We start from the raw sequence: 26,782 nt of genomic DNA, 5'->3' as shown, positions 1-26,782 counted from the left end.
TTCGATTCCTACATCAAACAAAATTTTCATAAAATCAATTAAAAAAGCTGCTTAGAAGCTAAAAATGTATCATTGGAAAAGAAAACATGTCACCATCTATAACTATAGTTTATAATAACGCCATCTATGAATTCGATTATGTAGATGGCAGCATTGGTGGAATCTTCATTCATAAAGATTCATGATCTTGAGCCACTAGAGAAGAAAACAGTAGGGGCGATTGGCCTACCGTAGTAATTAACATGATACTACTAATGTGGGTGGTATATCTTTATAAACAATTTCGTGAATATTCATATATAATTACTATTTTTAATTTATTTGTATGTTTTTTTTATTTTTGTTATGTTTATGTTCTGTTGTTTTCCTATGGCCCGACGGTTTTTTTGGAAATCTATATATAAATACATATTCCAATCTTACTTAACAGACTTATCTTTCTGTTCATCCAAAATTTTTCCACTGCGATAAAAAAAACTTACGTCTTGGTAATTCTGTTTTTTTTTCTTGTTTATTTTTAATTCTAAATGCTTACATCTTTACTAATAATGCTAATACTAATAAACACTCGCCGCACCATCAAGCCGCCTGAGACAAATACAGCTACGCACGCTGCTCCCCTGCCCCAATCTATTCACAAATTCCTTCTTTACACCCTCCCAGGAAAATCCCACTTCCCTTAAATATGCCCTTACGACACCCTTCCACCCAAACCGAGGACAACTTATTTTTCATTCACCGAAATGGAAAATCTTTGGCAATCTGTGATCCTTCATCCACAGAACATGCCCTGGCCATCTCAGCCTTTCTCCCATTATAGCCCTAGAAAGCGGGATATATAACGTAGTATCCTAGTATCCTACCCTAGTATCCTATATACCCTACTATATTGTATTGTTTATCCAGCCAGTCTTTGGTTTACAATAACATAATCAATAAGGTTAGCTATCTTATCATCAAATGAAAACCATGTTAACTTATGAGCTATTTTATAACCAAATACGTATTGGTTATAATTAGATGGTTTTTACCGAAGAATTTGTAGGTGTCTGTTGTCATTAATGTTTTCTTTTCCTACACCAAACTGATCATATTTCTGAAAAACAATTTTATGACAGTCGTAATATTAAAAATAAACATTAAAATTATAGTAAAACTTTGAACTGAAGAGCTTTCAGCAAATAATATTATTATACATCAAATATTCTGTTTAATTTACAAGTTCTTTCAAAAGTTGTTCAAGATGAATATAGTTTCACTAAGAACAAGAGTTTGGATACTGCCCCCATCCTTAATTGTAAATAAAAACCTAAAGCTTACTGCGTCATTGGCGCTAAACTGAAAATGAATAATATTAAAATTATTTTTTTTCCAGTTCTTACATCATTGAAAATAAAAATTAAATAGAAGTGAATCAGTTCTTTAACTGATGGATCTTTCAAAAATTAATGTTACTATATATCAAATATTGAATTTGATGTTCTTTATGCTTTCCAAGACTGTTAAAGACGCATATAGTTTTCAGTAAAGTGCCAATGACCAGTAGGTTTTAGACTTTTACAGTGAGAGAAGGAGAGGATGCCCTAACTAGTAATTTATGTTCGTTTCAAGCTTGATTTCAATATTCAATTTAAGTTTCATTCGTTTTAATATTCATTTATTCATTTACATTAGTATCTATTGTATAATGTCTTAGAGGTAATTACTTCGCTAAAAAAAAAAAAAAAGGAGAGAGAGAGAGAAGAAGAGACGGACTATCATCCTACTCCAGCAATTGAAATAAATATGCACTTGAACGAGGTTTCAACCTTACTCATCTATCCAATTACTTAGGACAAAACAGTATAACCGAACCATCAACCAAATTGAAATGTCCAAATCCATGCAAAGCCGTCATCAATAAATGTTAGTTGTTTTAAATTTACAAGCAAAAGCACCTTAAATCTGGCGAATTATTTCAAAGTAGTAACCTTTCATTAGGGCTCATCAGAACAATACCACCAGCCTTAACGGGTTTCGAGGCTTTACTTTCTTTACCCGGAACAGTGGAGCCTCTACCATAAGATCTTTATGGTATCCCTATGTTAGGTAAAACTTGTGAAATACATGCATACTAGTAAAACTATTCAAAAAATACATACAAAATAAGATTGGTTCTATCCTTAATGAAATCCAATGGGTCAATGAATGCAAAAACAATTCTGGAACAATGAAAGACTGGTCCGGACGTGAGTTATAAAACAAAGTGTTTTATTTGTATCTGGAACCAATAATAGATTTAAAGTCCTTCAAGCTGGTTTGGAAACAATGTAAAAATTCAAAATCTCAAAAGAGAAAAATGAAACAGAAATTATATTAAAATGTCTTTCAATTTTTCTTTATAATTTTTTGTATATTTACCTAAAAGTTCATGAAGCAGATAACTAAAATTTTTAATTTGCCATCTAATTTTATTAGCAGGCAAACCTCTTAAGACCAGTTTTTGGCTAAGCATCTATTTTTAAAATCTTTGTAATTACTGCAAATTCTTGCATACCTAAATAGTTGGGAATACTAAGCTGAATAAGTAATATTTGAATGTATATTACTTTCAAGGAATGGAAAATAAATTACTTCAAAATTAAAATCATCCGTTTTATTATATATTTTAAAAACTAATTTCTAATTATCTGAAGTATTAATATTTAAATCTAAGAAATGGTCAGAGTGTCCTGTCCCATAGCTCGGCTCCAGAATTAACTTTTGTGGAAAAATATTTGTTGAAATCTCAATAAACTTCGTGCAATTTATTTCTAAGAGATCATCCAGATATCTTTTATTATTTGAAAACTTATATTTTACATTGTTTGGGCTATTTTTATTTATCATATATTCATATTCTAATTGACTTAAAAACAAGTCCGCTATAAATGGATGTTTGTTTGCATTGATTGTTTATTTAATTTCTGTTCGTTTTAAGTTATATTTATACTTCAATAGCAAAATATTTTTTTTTAATTACTAGACATTACTCGCTTTAAGATCTATTTATTCATTTATGTTATTACTTGTTGCATGTTTTTTTATAGGATTTTTTATTTAATTTCTATTCGTTTTGGGTTTCATTTCTTTTTAATAGTAATTTCTGGTCGTTTTGAGTTTGAATTTTAATAGGTATTTGTATCTGCTGAGCTTAAGTTTAAAAGGGCATTTACTTTTTTTTGAAAAACTTTTTCTAAGAAAATAAATTTTTGGAAGTTTTTTTAAATTAATTTTTGTTCGTTTTGATTGCAAAAAGTTTCAAGTTATTAAAACTCCTTATTTCAAAATCAAACTTTTTTTTAAATCCTAATGTTTATCAAAGTATAAAAACTGGTATCAAAGTAAAAATATCAAAGTGGAAAAATGGGTTTGTGTCAACCTCGGAGTTTATATTATCGGATGTTTGAACTATTTTTCACAAAACGGCTATCTCAAAATTTTTATCGGATGGATCTGGGGAAAAAAGGCGTGGGGGGAATAATTGCCCTTCGGTCTCTTTTGACTCTTTAAATTTTATTGCTTTTTATTTTAATTGATGTTATTGTGTTATTTGGGCTTCCAGCTTGATTGTAATGTATCTTGGAGGCCCCATAGTGATCTTGTTGCAGCTAAAGCTGCTACAAATCTGGGAATTTTGCGCCGATTAAAGCATGTTTTGCCATTATCATTTCTTCTATTACTGTAACGCACTATTGTTGCTCCTTATATTTCTTATGGTTGTGTTCTTTGGTCTAGTAATTTTTATGCAAATTTTAAAAGAGTGCAGATTCTTCAAAATAAAATAGTATGTCTTCTTGGTAGTTATATGGAAAATATGAACGAAACAGCGTCTTTTTTAAGAAATTACGAGTGCTTAATATTGGTCAGATTCGCGATTATCAAGCTGCTGTTTTTGCTTATCGATGTTGGAATTATCTACGTCCTACAGTTTTTACTGTTTTTTTTCGCGTAAATGGTACGCTCCACAGGTATGCGATTAGGGAGGTGGAAAATTTTGTTGTTGAGCACCGAGACATAACAGGTGCAGGTTTTGGAATTATGTATTTAGATCCGTCTATTTTGAATGATATCCCAGCGGGTACTCGGGAGGCTGAACACAATGGGTCATTTGAGGTAAAGTTTAAGAAACATTTATTGTGAGAGAGATTATTTTTTTTCTTTTAGATTTTGGCATTATTTGTTAGTTGAGTAGTTGAGAGAGTTTTTGTCCCTTTTTTTAGTTCTTTTTAGTTTTTTTGTAAATGATTTCTTTTATTGGTTGAGAATTAGAGGATTGCAGCCGTCCATCATCAGGCTTTTCGAGCCTTCCCCAGGTGGTTACGTGTATATATACTTTATTGTGTAATTATTAGTAAAATAAATAAATAAATAATTAAAAATTTTGGAAAGTAAAATTATTAGGGTATCGAACGTCTAATATTTGTGACGTCATTCATAGGAAAGATTTTTTTCGAAAATTAAGACCCTAAACAAATTTTCTGAGAGTTGTTACCGATCTAAACCATTTTTTCCCACCCGAAAATGTTTGTATGGCAACTCTCAGAAATAAAGTTTCCAGTGTTCTTTTTGAGAAAAAAATAAAGATAAATATATAGCATATATACAACTATTGTCTGTTTAATAAGATTAGATTTACATAAAATTATGTAAATATAATAGTACCAAGGACAGTAAAAATGAAGTTGGATTCTTTAAATTGGTTAAGTAAAAACTCAAACAGTCATATATCTCTTATAAAATAAGGAAAACAAATTTTTAATGAAAAGACCTCTTTCTGTAATTATATAGTTTTAATATTTAGCAAACGCCTATTTTGAAAATATACAATGTGGGTGAAATTCAGCAGAAAATGAGTGAAAAAGATATTCCATCATAGAGTCTCCTGATTGTTGTATCAAAAGAGAAATATTGCAATTAATTGGCTGTAAAGTGGGTAAGAAAGAACAGTCATTGGATAAGTAAAATTATTTAATAGTATAATTACAAGATCATGTTTTAAAACAGGAATTAAAAAAAAAATGCATATATCATTGAGAAGTTTATGATCTAAATTATGTTCTGATATAGTTTTTGTTAAAATTATTTAACACGAAACACTTCATATTACTAGTTAATTGACTAAAATACAAGATAATCTTTATAGAAAGACTATAGAAAGGCTATTTTGTTGTATTTATTCCTTTTGCGTCCCGACTTATTTCTTATATCAGAAGTATCCTTATTTTGTTGTTAATTCGAAGATATAACTTTTATGACTTAATTTTTACTATGTAAAGCACAGATTTGTAAGTTAAATTTTTTTGTTTTAGACACCATGATGAAAATCCCGTAGACCTGGTGCGTTTTTTTATTCCATATCCTAATTTTACTTATCAAAATATAAGCGCAGACGTTTGAGGTATTAACCTGGTCTTAAATAACGTGGGATGAAAACTGGAAATCAACAAATTGTCTAAATTTGGCTTCTTATAAAAGAAACGTATCTTCAAATTTACCGATTGTTCTTTTTTATGTTTTATTAAGGCAACAATGGTGAAACTGCACAAAGCTTCATAAATTTAGTAATGTCAAAATCTTGTAACAACTGAAACAAAATCCGTAATAAATGACGATTTCGGGTATTAATCGACCTAATATGGAGGCAGGGGATAAAAATGTTTTAACTTTAGTGTCCTAGGTGCTTTAACGTAAATCTACAAGGTGAAGGTTGTGTGCTTATCACTAGAACATTGAAATAATTGTTTGCTCTACTTTGCTCCATTCAACTTAACCTTAATTGAGGATACAGCACAATAGCACAACAGTACCTGTTGCAACAAAACAGAAATGCACAAAACTGCACCCACAAGAGGAGAACTTAAAATTAACCTCTAGACTGCATTAAAAAAAATATATTTATGTCAATAAATTTTAAGTTTACCTGATGACCGAAACAAATCGTTGGTAGATTTTTTGGAGGAATTCCAAAAGGCTTTCTTTCCTCTGTATCCCCCTTGAACTACTGGAGCTCAAACTTGCTGCGGGACTAGGTATTTTTCAACTCCGATTGTATCTGAAATTCAGATATTACGTGGAATCTAGGGGGATTCCCCTTGATTCTCCACGATTTTCAAAATATCTTTTATTTGGTATTCTCTTTAAAAAATGCATTTTTCTCATATTTTCGTTGAAAAAAAATGAAAAAGAAAAAAGAAAGTAGCTCCCTCCCCAAAGATTTTGAAATTTAGTTTTGTCCCCCCTGCTGCATACTCATAAATTGAAGCACGATAATACTGCTTAAATAAATCTAAAATATACCTCTAAAAATGTTGACCGTTGACAGCTATATGACTCGTCTAAATCTCTTTTAAGACAGTATTGAACAAATTTTCTACTGCGGAAATTTCAAATCCTTTGATTTTACATTTTTTATAGAAATCATTTAAGTTAGATGTGGAAACAGGCAAAGAAAGAGCAAAATGGGGGAGTCCAGTGGAATTTATGATGTCCTGCATTTCCATGTCTGTTGGATTAGGAAATATTTGGAGATTTCCTTTCACAGCCTATGAAAACGGAGGTGGAGCGTTTATAATTCCATACTTGGTCGTTCTCTTCTTTATTGGAAAGCCTCTCTATTTCTTGGAAATGGCAATGGGTCAGTTTTCCAGCTATGGCTCTGTGAAAATCTGGGAAGTGGCTCCAATTGTAAAAGGTATGCTAATTTTCCCCAGCAATTGGGGCAGAGGAGGAGAATTTGTACTATGTTCTCTTCAGGTAGCTTGGTCATTCAACGGTTTCCTAGTAGTATTTCTATGGTTTTCTATTCTAGACTAATTTGACCCACCGTTAGGCTGGGGCTCTAAAATTTAATTTCTATCTTATTTCCTCAGTCCGTTAGCTTTAATTTTGTGAACTCAAATTTAGTAGCAGCGTTACCACCAACTTCTCTGAAATGGATTCTGATTTCTGGGTTACCCAACTCAAATTCAATACCAGCGGTGTCACCATCTTCTATGAAAAAGCTTTGAAATTTGTTTTAAAAACTGTAAATCTTCTTTATATGCCGTCTTATATCAGTTGATGTTATGGCGTACTTAAGTTTTTTAAAATAGTCAAGAATATTAGCTATCGTTCGCTTGGTCGTTCAACGGTTTCCTAGTAGTAGTTATATTGTGTTCTACTCTAGACTCATTTTACCCACCGTCAGGATGGAGCTTTAATAATTAATTTCTATCTCATATCCTCGGTCAGTTAGTTCTAATTTCGTAAACTCAAATTTAGTAGCAGCGTTGCCACCGACTTCCCTGAAATGGATTCTGATTTCTGGGTTACCCAACTCAAATTCAATACCAGCGCTGTCACCATCCTCTATGAAAAAGCTTTGAAATTTGTTTTAATAACTGTAAACCTTTTTTATATGCCGTCCTACATCAGCTGATTTTATGGCCCATTTAAGTTCTCTAAGATAGTCAAGAACAAAAGGGGAGGTCAATAAAGGTTGTAATTGATAGTGTAACTTGTGGTCCATATCTTGTGAATATTGGTGTTCCGCAGGGTTCTGTGCTAGGTCCACTTTTATATTTGGTTTATGTAGTTACTGTGAGAATTTAACTCCGTGATTCGTGTCTTACATCTTTCGCAGAGGACACTGTTATTTATTTTCATAATGTTTCTGTGGATGAGTTAATAAATAAAGTAAATATGGTATTAAATGATTTAAGTGTGTTTACGTCTTTAAGTATGTTGGCGGTTAATGTAAAAAAGACAAATTTAGTTTAGCGGTGATGTTTGTATTTAATTATGTGCATGATCTAGTCCCGGAAACTCTTAATGAGTTTTACCATATCAAGTTCTGTTCATGAGCATGATACAAGAAGAAGTGATAACCTAGTAATCGATATTGAAAATAGTGTAAGATCTGGTTTTACTTTGAAACATCTTGACCCTTCTGTATGGAATTTGCTTCCTGTGAGTGTTAGGGCGGCTGAGAACCTCCCACAGTTTAAAAAAAGATTAAAAGAGTATTTATTGAGGATTTTTTTTTATTTGTGGGGGGGGGAAGATTTGAGTGGGTTTTAGGGCTGGAGGAAGAAGTGGGCTGAAGGAGTTGGGTGTATTGAGTTGTATTTGGATGGTGTTAACAGTGAAAGCACACGTGAAGTAAAGTAATGGTTTTAAGATACACGTACAGTTAAGACGATCGTGAAACACAGAGACACTTCCGAAGCACACACTTGTCCCGAATTCCTCTGGAACGGAAGTTCCAGGCATTTGCTACTTGACTACACAAAAAAAACTGGGACCAGGGTCTTTCCCACAGAAATCTGTGGCCATAGAGACGTCCTGGAACGAACAGTCTCTGACATATTAACGAGTAGAACCCATTAGAAATTAGACCCCTAAAGAGACAGTTAGAGTTGACCTTTTCAAATATTCTTTACAAAGCTAATCTGACAACTGTACCTTTATTAGTAATTAACTGGTCATTTAGTCCGGTATGAGATATGTCTACTAATTAATCATTTCCATTAATGCCCTTAGCTATAAAAGCAGAACGTAAGGTAAATTCCGTTACAAATGGCGGTGAAGTTCGCACTATATTTTGTTGGGAAAAAATTTGGTGTTCTCTAAAAATGCTTTCGCAACTAAAACCTATTTTTGACTTTCGATTTGTTCTAACCAGTTCTAAACATCTCGCATCCGATTATTATAGTTTATTAGACAATTAAGTTAACAAAAGATAAATAAAATTAGTTTAAAAAATTTACTTGAGATACTAAGAACCGGTATAAGATATAGTCAAAATACCACAGGCTATGGAGAAAATTACCTCGACATCGTGTAAGAAAAAAACTAATCTTTTTCAAGGCTGATTTATTTAAAACTATTTGCGAAATTACATTTCTAGCCATAATGACCTCTTCTATAATTAAGTTATTGATTCAGTTGGATACATGGCATAAACTAATTAAATTCCATAGCTTTGTTGAAGATGCAGACGAATGGTGCGAAATGTTATCCAACTATATCAAACTCAGCGCAATAGCGATGCCTAAGTAAAGAACGATGTTGGTACAATGTGTTATTTTGGGTTTTATTATCTTTTAGACCACGGCACTTCGTTTCGAAGGAGTTGTCGTAGAAACTTCGAAAAGGGCTCATTTGATCGGGAATTGGAAGAGCTTTAACCCTTTTTAATGATCGGAAGTGATTGGAGGGCGACTAACACCCCTTACACGCCCACCATTTCCCCAGACTCATCCAATCATAATTTTGAGATAGTCATTTTGTTCAACGTAGTTAAAAAATCCGGAAATTATGTCTTTGAGGATGACAACCCCCTCACATCCCTCAGGACGAGGGTTGTAAGTTATGTCTTGGGGAAAAATAAGGTGTTTATAGAAAGCGTTGTCGTAGAAACTTCAAAAAGGGCTCATTCGCATGGAAATTGAAAAGGCTAGTGCCTTTTTTAATAGTTGAAAGTGATTGAAGAGCAACTAACCCTCCTCTCATGCCCACTATTTCCCCTAACAAATCCTTTAAAATTTGTAGATAGGCATTTTGTTCAACGTAGTTGAAAGGTCTGGAAATTATGTTGTGAGCATGCCACTCCCCTCCCACCCCCCCATAGCCCAAAGGGAAAGTGTTGTAAGTTATACCCTGGGGGCATATAAGGTTTTTATAGAAAGTGTTGTCATAGAAACTTTAAAAAGGGCTCATTCGATTGGATATTGAAAGAGCCTTTTTTAATAGCCAAAAGTTATTGGAGGGCAAGTAACCCCCCTCTCACACCCATCATTTCTCCAGACACATACAATCAAGATTTTGAGATAGCTATTTTTTTCAACGTAGTTGAAAGGTCTGGCCCAACGACCTCAGAGTGAAGGTTTTAAGTTATGCCCTGGGGGCATATAAGGTTTTTATAGAAAACGTTGTCGTAAAAACTTCAAAAGGTCATTTTATTGTAAATTGAAAGGGCTAGTGCCCTTTTTAATAGTCGAAAGTGATTGGAGGGCAACTGACCCCCCCCCTCTCACGAAAATTATTTCCCCAAACACATCCAATCAAAATTTTCAGACAGCCATTAACGTAGTTGACAGTTCCGGAAATTAGGTCTTTGAGGATGATAACCCCCCCATCCCACAGCCCTCATGACAAGGTTTGTGAGTTATACCCTGGGGGCATATAACTTTTTATAGAAAGCTTTGTCGTAGAAACTTTCAATTGGAAATTGAAAGGGCTAGTGCCCTTTTTAATAGTCGAAAGTGAATGGAGGGCAACTAACCCACAATCACGCCCATTTTTTTCCCAAATACATCCAATCAAAATTTTGAGATAGCCATTTTGCTCAACGGAATTGAAAATTAAGAAAATTAAGTCTTTGAGGATGACAACCCTCCCCCCCCCCAGAGCCCTCAAGGCAAGGGACGTAAGTTATGCCCTGGGGGCATATATGGTTTTTATAGAAGGTGTTGTCATAGTAACTTCAAGAGGGTTCATTCGATTGGAAATTGAAAGGGTTAGTGCCCTTTTTTAACAGTCGAAAGTGATTGGAGAGCTACTAACCCCCCTCTGACGCCCACCATTTCCCCGAACACATCCAGTTAAAATTTTGAGATAGCTATTTTATTCAACGTAGCTGAAAGGTCTGGAAATTATGTCTTTGAGGATGACAAACCCCCTACAGCCCCCAAGGCAAAGGTTACAAGTTATGCCCTGGGGGCATGTAAGGTTTTCTATAGAAAGTTCTGTCGTAGAAATTTCAAAAAGGGCTCATTCAATTTGGAATTAAGGAGCTAGTGCCCTTATTAATAGCCAAAATCAATCTGAGAGTGAATGTCCTCCCCACGCCCATCATTTCCCCATACACTTCCGATCAACATTTTAATATAGCCATTTTGTTGAACGTAGTTGAAGGGTAAGTAAATTATGTATTTTAGCATGACAACCCCCTACAGCCGTCAGGCCCAAGGTTGTTCGTTGTGCCCCAGGGGCATATAAGGCTTTTGTAGAAAGCGTTGTCGTAAAAACTTCAAAAAGGGTGCATTTGATCGGAGATTGAGAGGGTTATTGCCCTTTTTAATAGTCGAAAGCAATCGGAGGGAGAATCCCCCCCCCACTCCCATCATTTCCCCAAAAATTTCCGATCAACATTTTGATATAAACATTTTGTTCAACGTAGGTGAAAGGTCTGGAAATTATGTGTTTGAGGATGACAACCCGGCTCACAGCCCTCAGGACAAGGGTTCGTCAGTTATGCACCTTTGGCATATAAGATTTTTATAGAAACTTTTGTCGTAGAAACTTTAAAAAGGGCTCACTCGATTGGAAATTGAGAGGACCTGTGCCTTTTTTATTAGTCGAAAGTGATCAGAGTGCAAAAGAACCCATCCCAACACCCCCCCTCCCCAGATGCCCATCATTTACCCATACACTTCCAATCAAAATTTTTAGATAACCATTTTTTTAAACGTATTTTAAAGGTCTAGAAATTATGTTTTTTAGGATAAGAAATCCCCCCAGCCCTCAGGGCACGGGTTGTAAGCTATGCCCTGGGGATATATAAGGTTTTTGTAGAAAGTGTGGTCATATTAACTTCGAAGGGGGCTCATTGGATTGGTAATCAGACACTCTGGTGTACTCCTTAAAATTTAAAGCCATCTGAAGGTAGATACCCGCCCCCACACACACACACGTTATATTGTCTCGGCATGTATCTAATAGAAATTTTGAGATAGTCATTCTATTCAAAATAGTCTAAATATCATGTAACAAGGCTTTAGGGGATGAAACGAATCCGAGAGATTAGGGGCAAGGGTTGTAAATTATGCCCAGGGGGTATCTAAGGTTTTTAAGGAAGGGATGGTTGTTTAACTTTAGAACAGGTTCATTTGGTTCAAAATTGGAAGTTATAGTTCCTTTTAAGTGCCAAAAGTGATGGATAGCATTTAGCCCTACCCCTCTTCTACAACACCTCCTTTCACCCAACGCATCTGATTGAAATTTTGAGATAGCGATTTTTTTCAAAATAGTTCAAAAAATATATAATAATGTCTCTAGGGATGACACAACCCCCCAACGCCCTGGAGACAGGGTTGTAAGTTATTTTATGAGGGCATATAAGGTTTCTATTGAATGGACGGTCGTATAAACATCATATGGGGCTTATTTGACTGGAAATTGGAAGTTATAGTGCCCTTTTTAGAAGTCAAAGTGACTCTGGAGCAAACGCCCCCCCTCCTCGCTCTACATTTGACTTAACACCTCCAAAAAAATTTGGATATAACAATTATATTCATCATAGTTGAAGGTTTCTGAAATTATTTTTCTGAGGACGACAACCCCCCCCCCCTACAGCTCTCAAGGAAAGGGTTGTAAGTTGTGCTCTTGGGGCATTTAAGTTTTTTATAAAACGGTGATCGTATTTACTTCGGAGGGGACTCATTGGATTGGTAATCATAAGTTCTAGTTCCCTTTTAAAGAATCAAAGTAATCAGAGCACAGCTACCCCCCCCCCCCTGACGCACACACACACACACAAAAACACGTCGTGTTTCCTGAGATGTATCCAATAGTAAATGTCGCGACAGTTCTTTTATTCAAAATAGTCCAAACATCATATAACAAGGCTTTTGAGGTTGATACAAACCATCAAAGCCTGAGGGCGAGGGTGTAAGTTATGCTCCCGGGGCATTTGAGGTTCTTATGGAAGGGATGGATGTATAAGCCTTAGAGGTGGCTCATTTTGTTGAAATTGGAAGTTCTAGTTCCCTTTTAAGAGTCAATAGTGATGGAGGTCAAGTAGCAACCCCTTTCCAACAACCCCTCTTTTCACCAAATGCATTTGATTGAAATTGTGCGATGGTAATTTTTTTTTTAAATCGTCCCAAGAACATATAACAATGCTTTCAGGGGTGGCACGACCCCCCAGAGCCCTGGGGCCAGGACTTTAAGTTATGCCCTGGGGGCATATAAGGTTTTTATGGACTGGGTCGTCGAACTAAATTCACATGTGTCTCATTTGATATTAAATTGGAAGTTATAGTGCCCTGTTTAACAGTCAAATTTATTTGAGAGAAACCTCTCCCTACCTCCCCCCCCCCCGCTCATCATTTCCCATAAAAAATATCCAAACAAGGTTTTGAGACAGCATTGTTGAAAGGTTTAGTAATTATGCTTAGCAAAAGTTGTAGTAGCAGTAGTAGCATTAGAAGCAGTATGCAAATAGAACTTTTTTTTCTACATCCCCTTCAACACACAATGACATTTTAACTTAATACCATCAACCAGTCTTAAAGCATTGTTGATACGTCCTCTTGACAACCCATATGGGCATAGTGTGTTTCGATTTATTTCAATACAGTTACAATACTGCAAAAAATTTCCGCCTTAATACGCTTAGGTTCATTAGTTGTAGTAATAGCACCAATAAACATCCTAGTAGCCGTAGGAGTTCAGTTAATAGTAGTAGTCTTAGCTTTATTAGCAGTAACAGTAGTAACAGTAGTAGCAATAGTACCAGTAGTTGTAGGAGCAGAAGCATTAGTAATATGATGCAAATAGTCTTTTGGTTAGTTCAACATCCCCCGCTAGAAGATTTTTAAGTTTTAATTTCACATACGAAACTAATCCTAAGATATTACTGCTATTCCATTTTGACAACCTGCATATGGATGGCAGGTTGTTATCCATACAACAGAAATATTTTCTGAAAATTTCACCTTTATACCTTCATAGGTTGTCGATTTTGAGCTAGCCAGAACTCACTGTGTGTATTCATTTAATGCTGCTTCAAACGGCTATTGTAACTAACGATACCAATTGCATTAAGTTGAAACCTCTAGGGAACTTTTAGGAGGAGTTTTAATTAAACAAAAAATCTATATGCATGCAGGTATTAAAAGGGCACATGAGCACCATAGGACATATAAAGACCCAGGCAGCGATGCTCTATCATAGCCAGTAATATCATTGATATTTTAAAGGAGCTAATTTGATTAAAAATTAAAAGTTATAGTCCCCTCTTAAGAGTCAAAAATGATCGGAGAGCAATCAGCCATCCTCATTAGCTCATAATTTTCCAGACACTCCCAATCAAGATTTTAAGACAGACAATTTTTTCAACATAGCAGAATGGTCTAGTAACTATATCTCTAGGGTTATCGGGTAGGTGAACCCCCCACAGTATGTAATTTGCCCATTATGCTTAAAAACTATTGTTGATTTAAAATTAAATCAAACCGCACTTTTTGTATGCTGGTTGCCAATAAGACATCTCAGCAATATAACAAGAACGACTCAGAAAGTCCTTCCGATCAGTACTTTCGGTGAGTAATTTTGCGGTTTTCCCCTCTTTTTTGCCTCTTTGGTTAAATAATGTTTTAGTGAGGAAAAATTAGTCTTTTAGTATTAGTATCGAGTTCTACATTCTCTATATCCTTTCGGGCTTAGAACACAAACTAAAATGACTTGATTACCTTTTACATCTGTAACATTATGTTATTACACGATTTACATCCGTACATAATGCAGTAAACATTATGTTGGAATGCTGTTGCAATATCCTTTAATAGCAGCTTGGCATATTTTTGATGTTGTACTCAATGAAAACGTGTTTAGAATCAAAGTAATTGCATTTTATATAAAAATATCAAACTCAAAAATGAATTTTAGATCTGACGCTCCTCCCTAAATGGAGAATTTTCAAGGTACCTCTGCAACTTCTGTCAATTTCTGTATTTCTGCTATAACAAATTGCAATTGACTGCACTTTCAGAATTATTATAGTTCAGTAATTAGACTTAACGCAATTTAGTAATTGTTGGCCACAGTTCATATAATTATCCAGTAAGCTTATCGCAGATCATTTCTGGTCTTCGTTCTCGGTGCGAACAAAAAGCTCCTCCCACTTCTTTCTGTATTAGCGGGTTAGTGTGTTGACTCAATGAGAAATGGTTACAACGTGCATTATTCGTAATTGCGAAAGCAGAAAAAACTTGGTGAGCCAGCCAAGTGGTTTGCAAGTGTCCCATCTCACAGGTATGACTTAATTTATATACAAATTATGACTTAATCTATTATTTACATACAGTGGGCTCAAATGATTGGCCTATGTAGGATTTTGTAAAAAAGGAGGCGGTGGGTTGATGAAATTTGTGAAAATAAGGAATTTTTTTTTCTTCTAATAGCTGGTGGAATAGGTGTGATGGTTTCAGGGGCAGATCCAGGATTTTTTTAGGGGAGGGGGGCGCAAAGTAGGTTGATCCGACAAACTTACGTTAGGAGCAAGTTTAATTAATGCAAACTTGCGTTAATTAGGTGAATTACACTGCTTTAGACTACTATACGGGAGTAACCCTCGCCCCCCCCTCTGGATCCGCAACTGGATAGTTTATAATTTTTTTTTCACGTCGTGATATTTATTTTCTCAGATTGTAGTACCTGTGATATTTGAAAAATATATTTACCTGTTTTTGAGGAGAGCCTAGATAAGACTAGTTTCGTTTTCAATCAATGTTTTCATATGGAATGGGCAGACCTTTCCTGAACTTTAAACAATAAACACCTCTGTTTGATAATATTTGCACTTTCTGAATTTAGATAGCGATAAGGGTTCCTGATTGAGACCAATTTTAGGACTTGGGTTCTAATTATTGGTTGCTGCGGTAAAAGTTGCCGGGAATAAAAACCGGGAATAACCAATCGAATATGGCTTGAGTGCAAAGACCTGAATTGGGAAACTGGCTGCGAGGACTTCCCCCTAGAACAATTTATAAGATTTTTTTTGGGCACACGTGCATATTACGAAGTAAAATTTAAGAATCAGGAAATCGAGAGACGTACCTATCAAGGAAAATAAACTAGCAAGTAATTATTTTAGTTTTAGTAGTTTAAATATTTGATTATCTCTTTTTTTGAACAAAGGGGTAAATTTTTTTAAAATTTGTGTTTGATTATCTCCTTAATGAGCTCTTCAGTACTACAGACAATAAAAATCAAACCAATATCAATAAACATATGTGAAAAGTTGAAGTGACTATATTTAATTTAGCTGCAAGTCTACATTCACGCCAACCACGTAATTTCCCTTTGAGAAAATATTGATAAAACTTTTAAAACTGAAATATGAATGCGAAGCGTCAAATATCATAACCAAATGTCATCGCTTTATGGCATTGTTCAAATAAAACTTATTTTTTACTTGATTATCGTCGTAAATTTATTCTTTGTCTTTCTTTCCATTCTTAAACCAATGTTATATATTTAACTTTTGCATTATTACAGCCCACTATATATACATTCATATAAATTTATATGCAGTGTTACCGCCATACCAATTATTCTCCTTTCCTTTTTTATTCTTTAATAATAATTTCTGGTCGTTTTGAGTTTGAATTATTGTAGGCTTCTACTTCTACTGATCTTAAGTTTAATATGGCCTTTATTTTTCTTTTAAAAAAACTTTCTTTTTCGTAAAGTTTTCGTAGTGTATATATATATATATATATATATATATATATATATATATATATATATATATATATATATATATATATATATATATATATATATATATATATATATATATATATATATATATATATATATATATATATATATATATATATATATATATATATATATATATATATATATATATATATATATATATATATATATATATATATATATATATATATATATATATATATATATATATATATATATATATATATATATATATATATATATATATATATATATATATATATATATATATATATATATATATATATATATATATATATCGGCACGTACAAACAGCTCCTCTCATTTGATCTGCCATCAGCGGTCCAGTTACCCTGGAACACGTATTTTGGCAGAAACTTTCTCAAAATACCTTTGAAACCAACTTGAGACTTCGAAATCTATTTTTAATTCCTAAAAACATCTAATAATAACATTACACTACTAACTACCGATTTTCATGTATGTATTGGAATAAATTAATTTAAAATTAGTTTCTTCAAAATTAGTGTTCCAACGTTGAAGCCAAGTTTTGCGTCCAAGAGAAATCTGACTTGTCTACCCGTGAAAAGATCTGATGCCGCCTATGTTTCTATCTGCAAAAACGTTCTCCGGAGCACTCGAACCCCGGTCCGGGTTTTTATAATGGGTGAGATAGGGAATGATCATACTGGATAATTATATGAACTGTGTTGTTGGCCAAGCACCATGTCCATACCAATAAATATTACGTTGCAATGCTGTTGCAATATTGTTAATAAGAGCTTAGAACATTTTTGATGTTGTACTCTATGAAAGCGTGCTTAGAATAAAAGATATCACATTTAAAATAAAAAAAACATTAAACTTAAAACTAATTTTTAGATTTGACACTCCTTCCTAAACGGGAAACAGGGGGGGGGGTAAAAAAATTATGGGTTAAAAAATTCGTTTACAAACATTTTCTTACGCTTTTATGAGCCAGACAAAAATTTCAGATGGGGAGGGGTAAAACGCTCTTCCCCTGGATACAGCCACAATGTCTTCCAAAGTGCATTGTCCTTCATAAGTTCTCCTCGGTCCCTGATTGGAAACTACATCTTATTTACCCTCTCCCCATTCCCTAAAATATCCCCTAAAAGTTTCAACTGGTTCCCTTAAACCGTTCATTTTGTTCTCGAGATATTGCAGATATGGTTGTTTTGGTAACCTAGATACATATCATAGCGTTTGATTCAGCCCAATCCTTTCCATCAAGCTACAATTCAACGTTAATTTGTCCCTCCCACCTTAATATATCCTGTACGTTTGATTTAATGTGAATATACTGCAAATGCGCTATTTTGGCAACATGGCAGTACATACCGTTGTTTTATCCATCTTGCTACCTAAGCGAGGATAAAATGTAAGTATTACAGGAAATTACAGTGCAAAACGATTAATATTGAATAGGTTGAACATTAAAATTGCTTAGATGTTTCCTTCTCACTCCCCCAGACTAAATGTAAATTTTCCGTGGCCAATCCCTCCCTCCTTTCTCTAAATAAGCCTGAAATTTTCGACTCGAACCCCCAAGATTTCAAAATATTGCAGGGATTATATTTCGACAACCCAATTCAACAAAGGGTTTTTCTCTACCCTCCAGTTAAAATCAAAATCCAATTGACCCTCTTACCCTTTATTACTTCCTCTAGGTTTTAAACCGCTCTAAAATTATTGAGGATAATCTGAAAAATCAGGTACACATGCGGTTCTTTGATTTACCTAGGATATGAAAATGGAAAGCTTAGAATTTGAAAATGTTGAAGATGGATGTATTATTTTTAGGAAAATTGTTTGTGAAGCAGTAGATGCTTTAGGGAGGAAAATGAAAGAAAGGAAATAATGATCTTACTATAGTAAAAACTGAGAACCCACCCCAGGATTCTCAGTATCCAGGTAAATCCTGGCTCTAATCGGAATCCAGGCCTAGGGTTGGTTGGGCTTGCAACCCTTCACCCGAAACCCATTGCAACGAATAGCTTAGCAACTGCCTCGGATGACCAACCTTCTTAATGGCAATTGAGCCCCCAAGCCCAGTCTCGCCGGAACATAATTGTTTGCGGAGCTCCTGTTGAAGTTGTAAAGAACTTCACTTATCTTGGCTCCGTGCTGTCTAATGAAGGTTCTATAGAGGAAGAGGTGTACAGCCGAATTTCAAAAGCCTCGTCTATCGTTGGAAGGCTCTACAATCTCTGGAGGATGCCGCATATATCTAGGCCCAAGAAGATGCGAATTTATAATGCATCTGTAAGCTTGGTTCTCCTCTATGCTGTGGAAACCTGGCCTCTCAAATCAACAATCCTCAGAACGATAGACATCGGCAAATCGAAACAGCTCCGTCGGATTAAGGGACTCCGATAGGACGATTTTGTAAGCAACACAAGGTTGCTCGCACTCACCTCCCAAGTGCCATTCTCCGTCCAAATAGCACACCGTACTCTCAGATTGTTCGGACACCTCCTTCTTATGCCAACAACAACCCCAGCCCGAATAGTCTACGATTTTGATGTTAAAGCTAATGGCTGGTGTCTTCCTAGGGGCAGACCTCAGACAAGGTGGAAGGATAGCCTCAAAAAATTCCTTGAGATAGCTAATATCGCTGTCGAAGAGGCCCCACTAATAGAAGTAGACAGGTCAGCCTGAAGGAGCAGAGTTGCGACACTCTCTACGCCACCCCCAACGTGGCAGGAGCCTTAAGTCAAGTAAGTCAAATAGTAAAAACTCAGTAGAAATCGACAATGATCTCTTTTTCTCTAGGACTGACAAGTATTTAGCTACTTTTGAGCTTTCCTAATACTTAATACTTCTTATTAGGCGAAATGTTCTACACCAGATTGACAATATTGATGATGGCATTGGTCCCCCTGAATGGAGACTCACACTTTGTCTTTTATTCTCATGGATGGTTATATTTTTGATACTTGCTAAGGTACTTTTTTAGTTCTTGAATTCTTGTCAGATAGTTCTTTTTGTTTTCTTATTCTTTTACACATTGAGGTCCATAAATCGAAATTCTTAATTTGTTTAGGCTAATTTTTATATTTATATTCAGTTTTGGCATTTTTTTTTCACGCCAGAGAAAGGTAGGGGGAGGCTTAGAGCAGCAAATAGTTATTTTTCACTTTGACTTTGTATATACCTTCAAATTAGAAGTGTCCTTTTGGATTATTCTCTGGTTTTATTGCAGAGAAACAGAGCTACCTGGTAGAAAAAATGTTCTGACTTAAAACAAATTTGGCTCATAAATCGAAATTCTTGATTTGTCTAGGCTTATTTTTATATTTATATTCAGTTTTGGTATTTTTTTTCACACCAGAGATGGTTAGGGGGAGGCTTAGAGCAGCAAATAGTTATTTATCACTTTGACTTTGTATATACCTTCCAATTAGAAGTTTCCTTTTGGATTATTCTCTGGTTTTATTGCACTAAAACAGAGCTACCTGGTAGAAAAAAATGTTCTGACTAAAATAAAATTTGGCTCTTTTTCAATGTTTAATTTTTTTTAAAAACGAGTCAATAAGATTTTAGTGACGTATCTAGGGGGTCAAGGGGCGGTTGTCTTCAGGCAAAGCCCCTTAGTGGCTACCGAACTTAGTTGTTGTTTTTTTCTCGTTTTTTTTTTTAGCCTAAAAACTCACTAATATTATGACTAATAGTGATAAGAGGGTTGGGGGGAGGGTGGAAAAACTGAAACTCTCCCCAGCGGTGAAAGCCATAGCTAGCCCTCCATAAGGTTTAAAAATGGTGAAATTATTTGTCTCTTCAGAAATGGATTTTATTTGTTAGTGTGAATACATCGCTCAACATTAATAAACTAGATGTCTAGGTGGTCTAGATGTCTAGATGGTTGGTGGTCTAGATGGTTGAAACGCAGTTTGATTTTTACGATAGTGAGATGTAAGCAAACAGTGAGTGTGCGGTCGATAGATTGGCATATTAGAGGACCCACGCATGTAATGTGGTCTGCGGATTTTATAAGATAACCCTCCAGATATAGGGGAGAAGTAGAGGGAATTTACCTATTGGAAAGAAAATCTTTGAGGATTTTGAAATTCTGCTCAAAATTCTGGATAGAAAGGCTAAGATTTGAGAAGTCATCCGCATAACAAATATAAGACACATATATTTCCCCAAGAGTGGTTGAATTAAGACATTTTGCCTGAGATTCTAGAAAATTATTATTGAACAGGGTTGGGGAAGTGATAGCTCTATGTTTAGTTATTTTCTTAACGGGCATGAGGTTCTGAGAAATCATAGGCATATTCGAGAAATTCAATGTGATGACCTTATGCAAAGTAATAGAATCCATGAAAAGCCAACAGCAGGGATAAATAGGATGGTACCTTTAAACAATCTCTAAGATTCTTATATAGATCCCAGATAACACAGAAAACTGATGAGTTAACGCCTCGCTTTGCCATATGACGAACCACGGATGAATGAAATATGGAGCCGAACGCACGTTAGCGTCATGTCTGGCAAAGATCAGACTTTCTCCAGATGATTCACTGTAAGCATAGGAACAACCAAGATTTGACAGAAGACCTGACTTTAATGATTCTCACAGAGTTTGTTTGGTCAAAGGGTTTCACCTATTTATCAAACCCACTTGCAAGAACAAATGAGTGGAAGGAAAAATCTTTTCGTGGAATTTGTTTGTAAGAAAATTAACGAAGAAAATAAAATCCTGCCTTTAGCTGGTGATATTGTGTCAGATCCAAATGAAAACTGTTTATTATACCTAGTTTCCATTTGGATCTGGCATGACATTATTGGAATTACTACGTTGTTTGTTTATACCACAATTGGAATTTTGAAGCTGCTATGGAAAAAAAATCCGCTTATTGTTAATGTTTAATAAAAATATTCGTTAAGAACCGTTAAGATATTTCTAGAAAATAAGAGTGTATGTTCTTAAATGCAGAAAGGAAATTCATCTTTAAATACATTGTGGAGATCAGCCTGCATTTTTCCCATGTTCTTGGACTTCTGAATGTAATTTTCAACTTTGTTTTTATGTGTTCATTTTTACAGCCTCACAGAGTTTTTAATTTTCTTATTATAGCTTTTGTCACCCCAGTATCTGTTAGCAACTTTTTTCTTATATGATTTTCGGTAATCTTCATCATTATCATATCACTTCTTGATCTTTTGTTTAGTTTTTGTTTGGTATTGTTTTTTTTAGAGAAGATATTTGGGTTACAAAGCTCTGATGCTCTTCTTGATTTTTCTTACGTTTAGCTTGCTCAGAAGAAACCAAGTTACTGTCTAAGGTATGTATTCTGACACTTTCCTTATATACTAAATATACCCACGCATCGAGGAGCTAAAACCTAAAGAAAAACCAAAGAAATTTTTAAATTTTCATGTATTTTTCCAGTTTGAAATGAAAAATTAAAGTTATTTCTCAGATACCATAAATATTTTTATAGTTTACCTTACCTTATACCATAAATTCTCCTGTGCCTCCAGAGGCACCCAGTCATCTCTCATCCCTGCTGCCGCCCAGACATCTTCCCATTTAGTTTGGATTGAGGCATTAAGGTTTGCCCGGTAGCTGCGTTGTAGGGTATTTTTGTGGCGTCCTCTTTTTCTGGTACCAAATGGCTGCCAGTGAAGGACGACCTTCGGTAGTCAAGTTTCGGATATGTGGATCACATGACCGAGGTATCTTTACTTTCTATATTTGAACTCCTTGGGTACCAGTGGCTGAGATGTCTTCTTATGTATTGTAACGTTTGTTGCTTTTTGGGACCAGTGGATATTTCGAATGCGCCTCAAGCACATGTTTTTAAAAGCGAGGAGTTTCTTTTCAAGCATTTGATCTATGAGTCAAGTTTCAGAACCATAGCAAAGCGTTGAGAGAATGTTGTTTTTGAACATCCTCAGTTTGATACGGAGAGAGTACTTCTGGCTGCGCTAAATTTGAGACAGTTTCCTGAAAGATGCATTGACCTGGCCGATTCTTAACTTGACTTCTTGCTGAAACGATCCTGAATTGTCGATTGTACTTCCTAAGTACTTGAACTCTATGACTTGCTCTATCGTCTGGCTATTGCTACGTAGGTCAAGTGGAGATTCAGTGTTTGTCATATTTTTCGTTTTGTTGGTATTTATCTTTAGGCCAAAAGGTTCAGTAGCGTCCCTGAGTTGGTTAAGATAATGCTGGAGGTTTTGTTTACATTACTTTAGCAGGCTGATATTGGCAGCCAAATCAAAATCTCTGAGTCTCTTATTTTCCAACTGGATCGCATGTCCACCACAGGTCTGGAGAATATAACCAATGATTAGAATAAATTGCATTGGTGATTGCACAAGGCATTGTTTCACCTCTGTCATAATACAAAAGTAACAGTACTCCCGTCACTTGTCTTCATGCAGTATTCTGTGTCTTTGTAGAAGGCTTCAATGATTCACATGAGCTTATCTGGAATACCGTAGTATTGGAGAACTTTCCAAAGTGTTTGGATATCTACCGAGTCAAAAAATTTCTCAAAGTCTATAAGGACCAAGTAAAGTTTGTTGCACCATTCATTCACCTCTTCTAGCACCATTCTAAGAGTAAATACAATATCAGCGTATAATCGGTTTGGCCGGAATCCATGCTGCTCCGCTTGGAGATGTTCGTTCAACGCTGGGTCGATTCCGTGAAGTAGTATGGTCACCAATAGATTGTTAGGTATATATGAAAGGCTCATACCTCTCCAGTTTTTGCACTTTGCAGCGTCGCCTTTTTTGAATATTTTGACGAGAGTACTTTTTGTCCAATCCATAGGAATTTCTTCTGTTCTCCAAATTATTAAGAACAACGTAGTCCACACAGTAATTCACGGAGCTACTAAGTATTTAATCATTTTAACCGTAATTCAGTCTTCCCCAGGGGATTTTCCAGACTTCAGCTTCTTAGCCACTTTTAGTATCTCCCCACCAGAGGATAACTTAATATTGTCTTCTAGATTAAGAAATAGTGTGTCTGCTATATCTGGAAGATTAGCAGGTGGTCGTCTATTTAACACTTTTTTGAATTGAGTTGCTCAGGCTTCGTTCACATTATCAGGGTCAGTAAGAAATCATCCAAACTCATTTTTTACAGGTCCATCTGTCTTTGGACGTTTTCCGACTATCTCATTGGTGATGCGGTAATCTGACCGAGAGTCTCCCGTCTAGTAGCTTCTTCAGCCATCTGAGATTTCGGTTCAAGGCTCCGGTGTTTATCAGCAAGGACGCTCTTCCTTATAGCCTTATCAAGCATAGTCAACTCTATTTCAAGAGGGTGTCTCGCATCAGGGGAAAGAGCGTTGAAAAGAGATTTCTTCTTCTCAGCCTTCTTTTCAATAAGATCCCACGATTCGATGAAGATCCATTCATCCTTTGGTGACTTTTTCATACCAAGCTTGTCATAGGCAGTATCTTTGTAGGTTTTTCTGATAGCCGTCCAGGCTGTCTCTGGAATTTCATCTCGTAGCAGATCCAGGGTTTCAAATCTGTTGGTCAGTTTTAACACAAACTTTGACTGAATTTCCAAGTCACTTAGTTTTTCGCAACCAAAGTCATTTTTAAAGGTTTCCCATGGAATAAAGCAGTCATAATTTATTGTTCATGGGTTTTCAGCTACTCAGTGATTTTGCCACAGGTTTCCATATGACTAGGACCACTCCAGCTTCTCGTCGTGTCTCATGGCCGCTGAAGATTAAAGTGTTTCCATCGCTGAGCAGTTGCTTTCCATTTCCAGGCCATCGCACTTCCGAGAGGGCTATGATGTCTGGCCGATAGTGGGTCATCCCCTTCTCTAGCTGTTCCACCTTCGACAGCTTTGTTAGCGTCTGAACGTTCCAAAATCTAATTTGTATTGGCATTTTTGCATTAAAAAATCATGTCTGTTTGGCGGGTACAAAGGTCATTGAAAAGGGAATTTTGGTTATATTTTCCTTGGATGTTTCTCTTAGTATTTTGCATTTTGCAGTTATATAAAATTAATTTATTATAAATTTTCTGGAAGTACTCTGGGGATGGAGAGACTCTGTCCCCTGACTCCATTTGTTCTTTTACTTGAAGTTGATTAAAAAATGAAAATTTTTCTGTTAAACAAATAATTCATGTAACCTTGAAAGACTTGGTTCCCCTAGTCTGCTCCCTGGTTCCATGTGGTTTTTTTCTATACTTGACATTCATTAAAAAAACGAAGTTTGTTTTTGTCAAATTAATAATTCGTGCATCCTTATGTAACATAATGTAACCTAATTGAAAAATCAGTTGTAACGTCATCTATAATTTAAAATGTTTGTTTTTTAATGAGCACCGAATAAAGAATAAAAGCCCACATGGAATCAGAGAACAGAGTATCTCAAATCCCGTAAAGCTAATTTAAAGGATACACGAATTATTGAATTAACCAATTTTTTTTTTTAATGTGCGTCAAGTAAAAAAAATATACAGGGCAATAGGGCAAAGAGTCAGGGATCAGAGTCTATCCAACCCCGTAAAGCTTTTTTGAAGGATACAAGAATAATTTATTGAACAAAAAATCATCGTTTTTTTAATGAAAGGTAAGTAAAGAGAAAAACGAAGAGGACAAGAATTATTTATTTGACACAGATCATTGTTTTTTAGAAAACGCCAAGTAAAAAAACAAGGAATCAGCGAACAGGGTCTCTAAAATCTCGTAAAGCTCTTTCAAGGTATACGAGAATCATTTATTTAAAAAAAATTCTTTGTTTTTTTTAGTGAACGCTAAATAAAGAAGAAAAACCCACGTGGAATAAGGGAACAGAGTATTTCAAATCTCGTAAAGTTTTTTTAAAGGCACCAAGAATTATTTATTTAGCAGAAACTTTTAATTTTTTGTAATGAACGCAAAGTAAAAAATAAACACATTAAAACAGGGAACAGAGTCTTTCAAATCCTGTAAAGTGGTTTGAATGGATACCTTAATTACTTATTTAACAGAAAACCTTCACTTTTTCTTCAGCCCCCTAAACAAAGAAAAAAACACAGGTAATCATTGGAACAGATTCTCTCAAACTCCTTGAAGCTCTTTTAAAGGAGACAATAATAATTTATTTAACAATAATCTTTGTTTTTTAATGAACGCCAAGTAAAAATAACACATAGAATCAGGGAACATATTCTCTTGAATCCCAGTAAAGTTCTTTCAGAGCATACAAGGATTATTTATTTAACAGACAATCTAAGTTTTATAATGAACGCCAAGTAGAGAGTAAAAAGCCTCATGGAAACAGGGAAAAGTCTCTCAAACTCTGTAAAGTTCTTTTAAAGGATACAAGAATTATTTATTTAACCGAAAATCTTCGTTTTTAATGAACACCAACTAAAGAAAAAAACTGGTGAAATGAGGGAACTGTCTCTCAAACCCCGTAAAATTCTTTTAAAGGATACAAGAATTATTTATTTTACAGAGAATCTTCATTTTATATTGAGCGCCATATAAAAAAGAAAAAACACATGGAATCATGGGTACAGAGTCTCTCTAACCACATAAAGCTCTTATAAAGGTGACAACTATTATTTATTCAATACAAATTTTCGTTTTTTAATGAATGCCAAGTAAAAAAAAAACACGGAATCAGAGAACGGAGTCTATCAAACCCCGTAAAGCTCTTTTAAAGGATACAAGAATTATTTATTTAACAGAAAATCTACGTTTTCTTAATGAACACCAACTAAAGAAAAAGCCGACATACAATTGGGGAATAGAATCTCCAAAGTTTCGTAAGGCTCTTTTAAAGGATGCAAAAATTATTTATTTAGCAAAATAATTTGTATTTTAATAAACATCGAGTAAAAAAAAACACAAGGATTCAGGAAACAGAGTCTCTCAAACCACGTAAACCTCTTTTAAATGATACAAGAATTATTTATTTAACAGAAAATCTACGTTTTCTTAATGAACACCAACTAAAGAAAAAGCCGACATACAATTAGGGAATAGAATCTCCAAAGTTTCGTAAGGCTCTTTTAAAGGATACAAAAATTATTTATTTAGCAAAATAATTTGTATTTTAATAAACGCAGAGTAAAAAAAAACACAAGGATTCAGGAAACAAAGTCTCTCAAACCACGTAAAGCTCTTTTAAATGATACAAGAATTATTTATTTAACAGAAAATCTACGTTTTCTTAATGAACACTAACTAAAGAAAAAGCCGACATACTATTGGGGAATAGAATCTCCAAAGTTTCGTAAGGCTCTTTTACAGGATGCAAAAATTATTTAT

The 26,782-nt window shown here is 34.8% G+C and overlaps 1 protein-coding gene across 1 annotated transcript in view; it reads left to right on the top strand.

Annotated features, from left to right (window-relative positions):
* Positions 1 to 26,782, top strand: part of LOC148953613 (sodium-dependent nutrient amino acid transporter 1-like) — a 163,884-nt gene that overhangs the window by 30,027 nt on the left and 107,075 nt on the right. Inside the window, exons 3-5 of the mRNA XM_089088034.1 lie at positions 6,436 to 6,819; positions 14,272 to 14,327; positions 19,363 to 19,477. Coding sequence (XP_088944160.1) covers positions 6,436 to 6,819; positions 14,272 to 14,327; positions 19,363 to 19,477 — 555 coding nt within the window. The remainder of the gene's footprint in view (positions 1 to 6,435; positions 6,820 to 14,271; positions 14,328 to 19,362; positions 19,478 to 26,782) is intronic.

This window comes from Artemia sp. Qi Xiang Cuo, chromosome 4 (assembly GCF_049724085.1).
Source record: "Artemia sp. Qi Xiang Cuo chromosome 4, ASM4972408v1, whole genome shotgun sequence".
Lineage (NCBI taxonomy): Eukaryota > Metazoa > Arthropoda > Branchiopoda > Anostraca > Artemiidae > Artemia > Artemia sp. Qi Xiang Cuo.
Note: the sequence above shows the minus strand (reverse complement) of the source record. Positions and strands in the feature narration are given on the sequence as shown.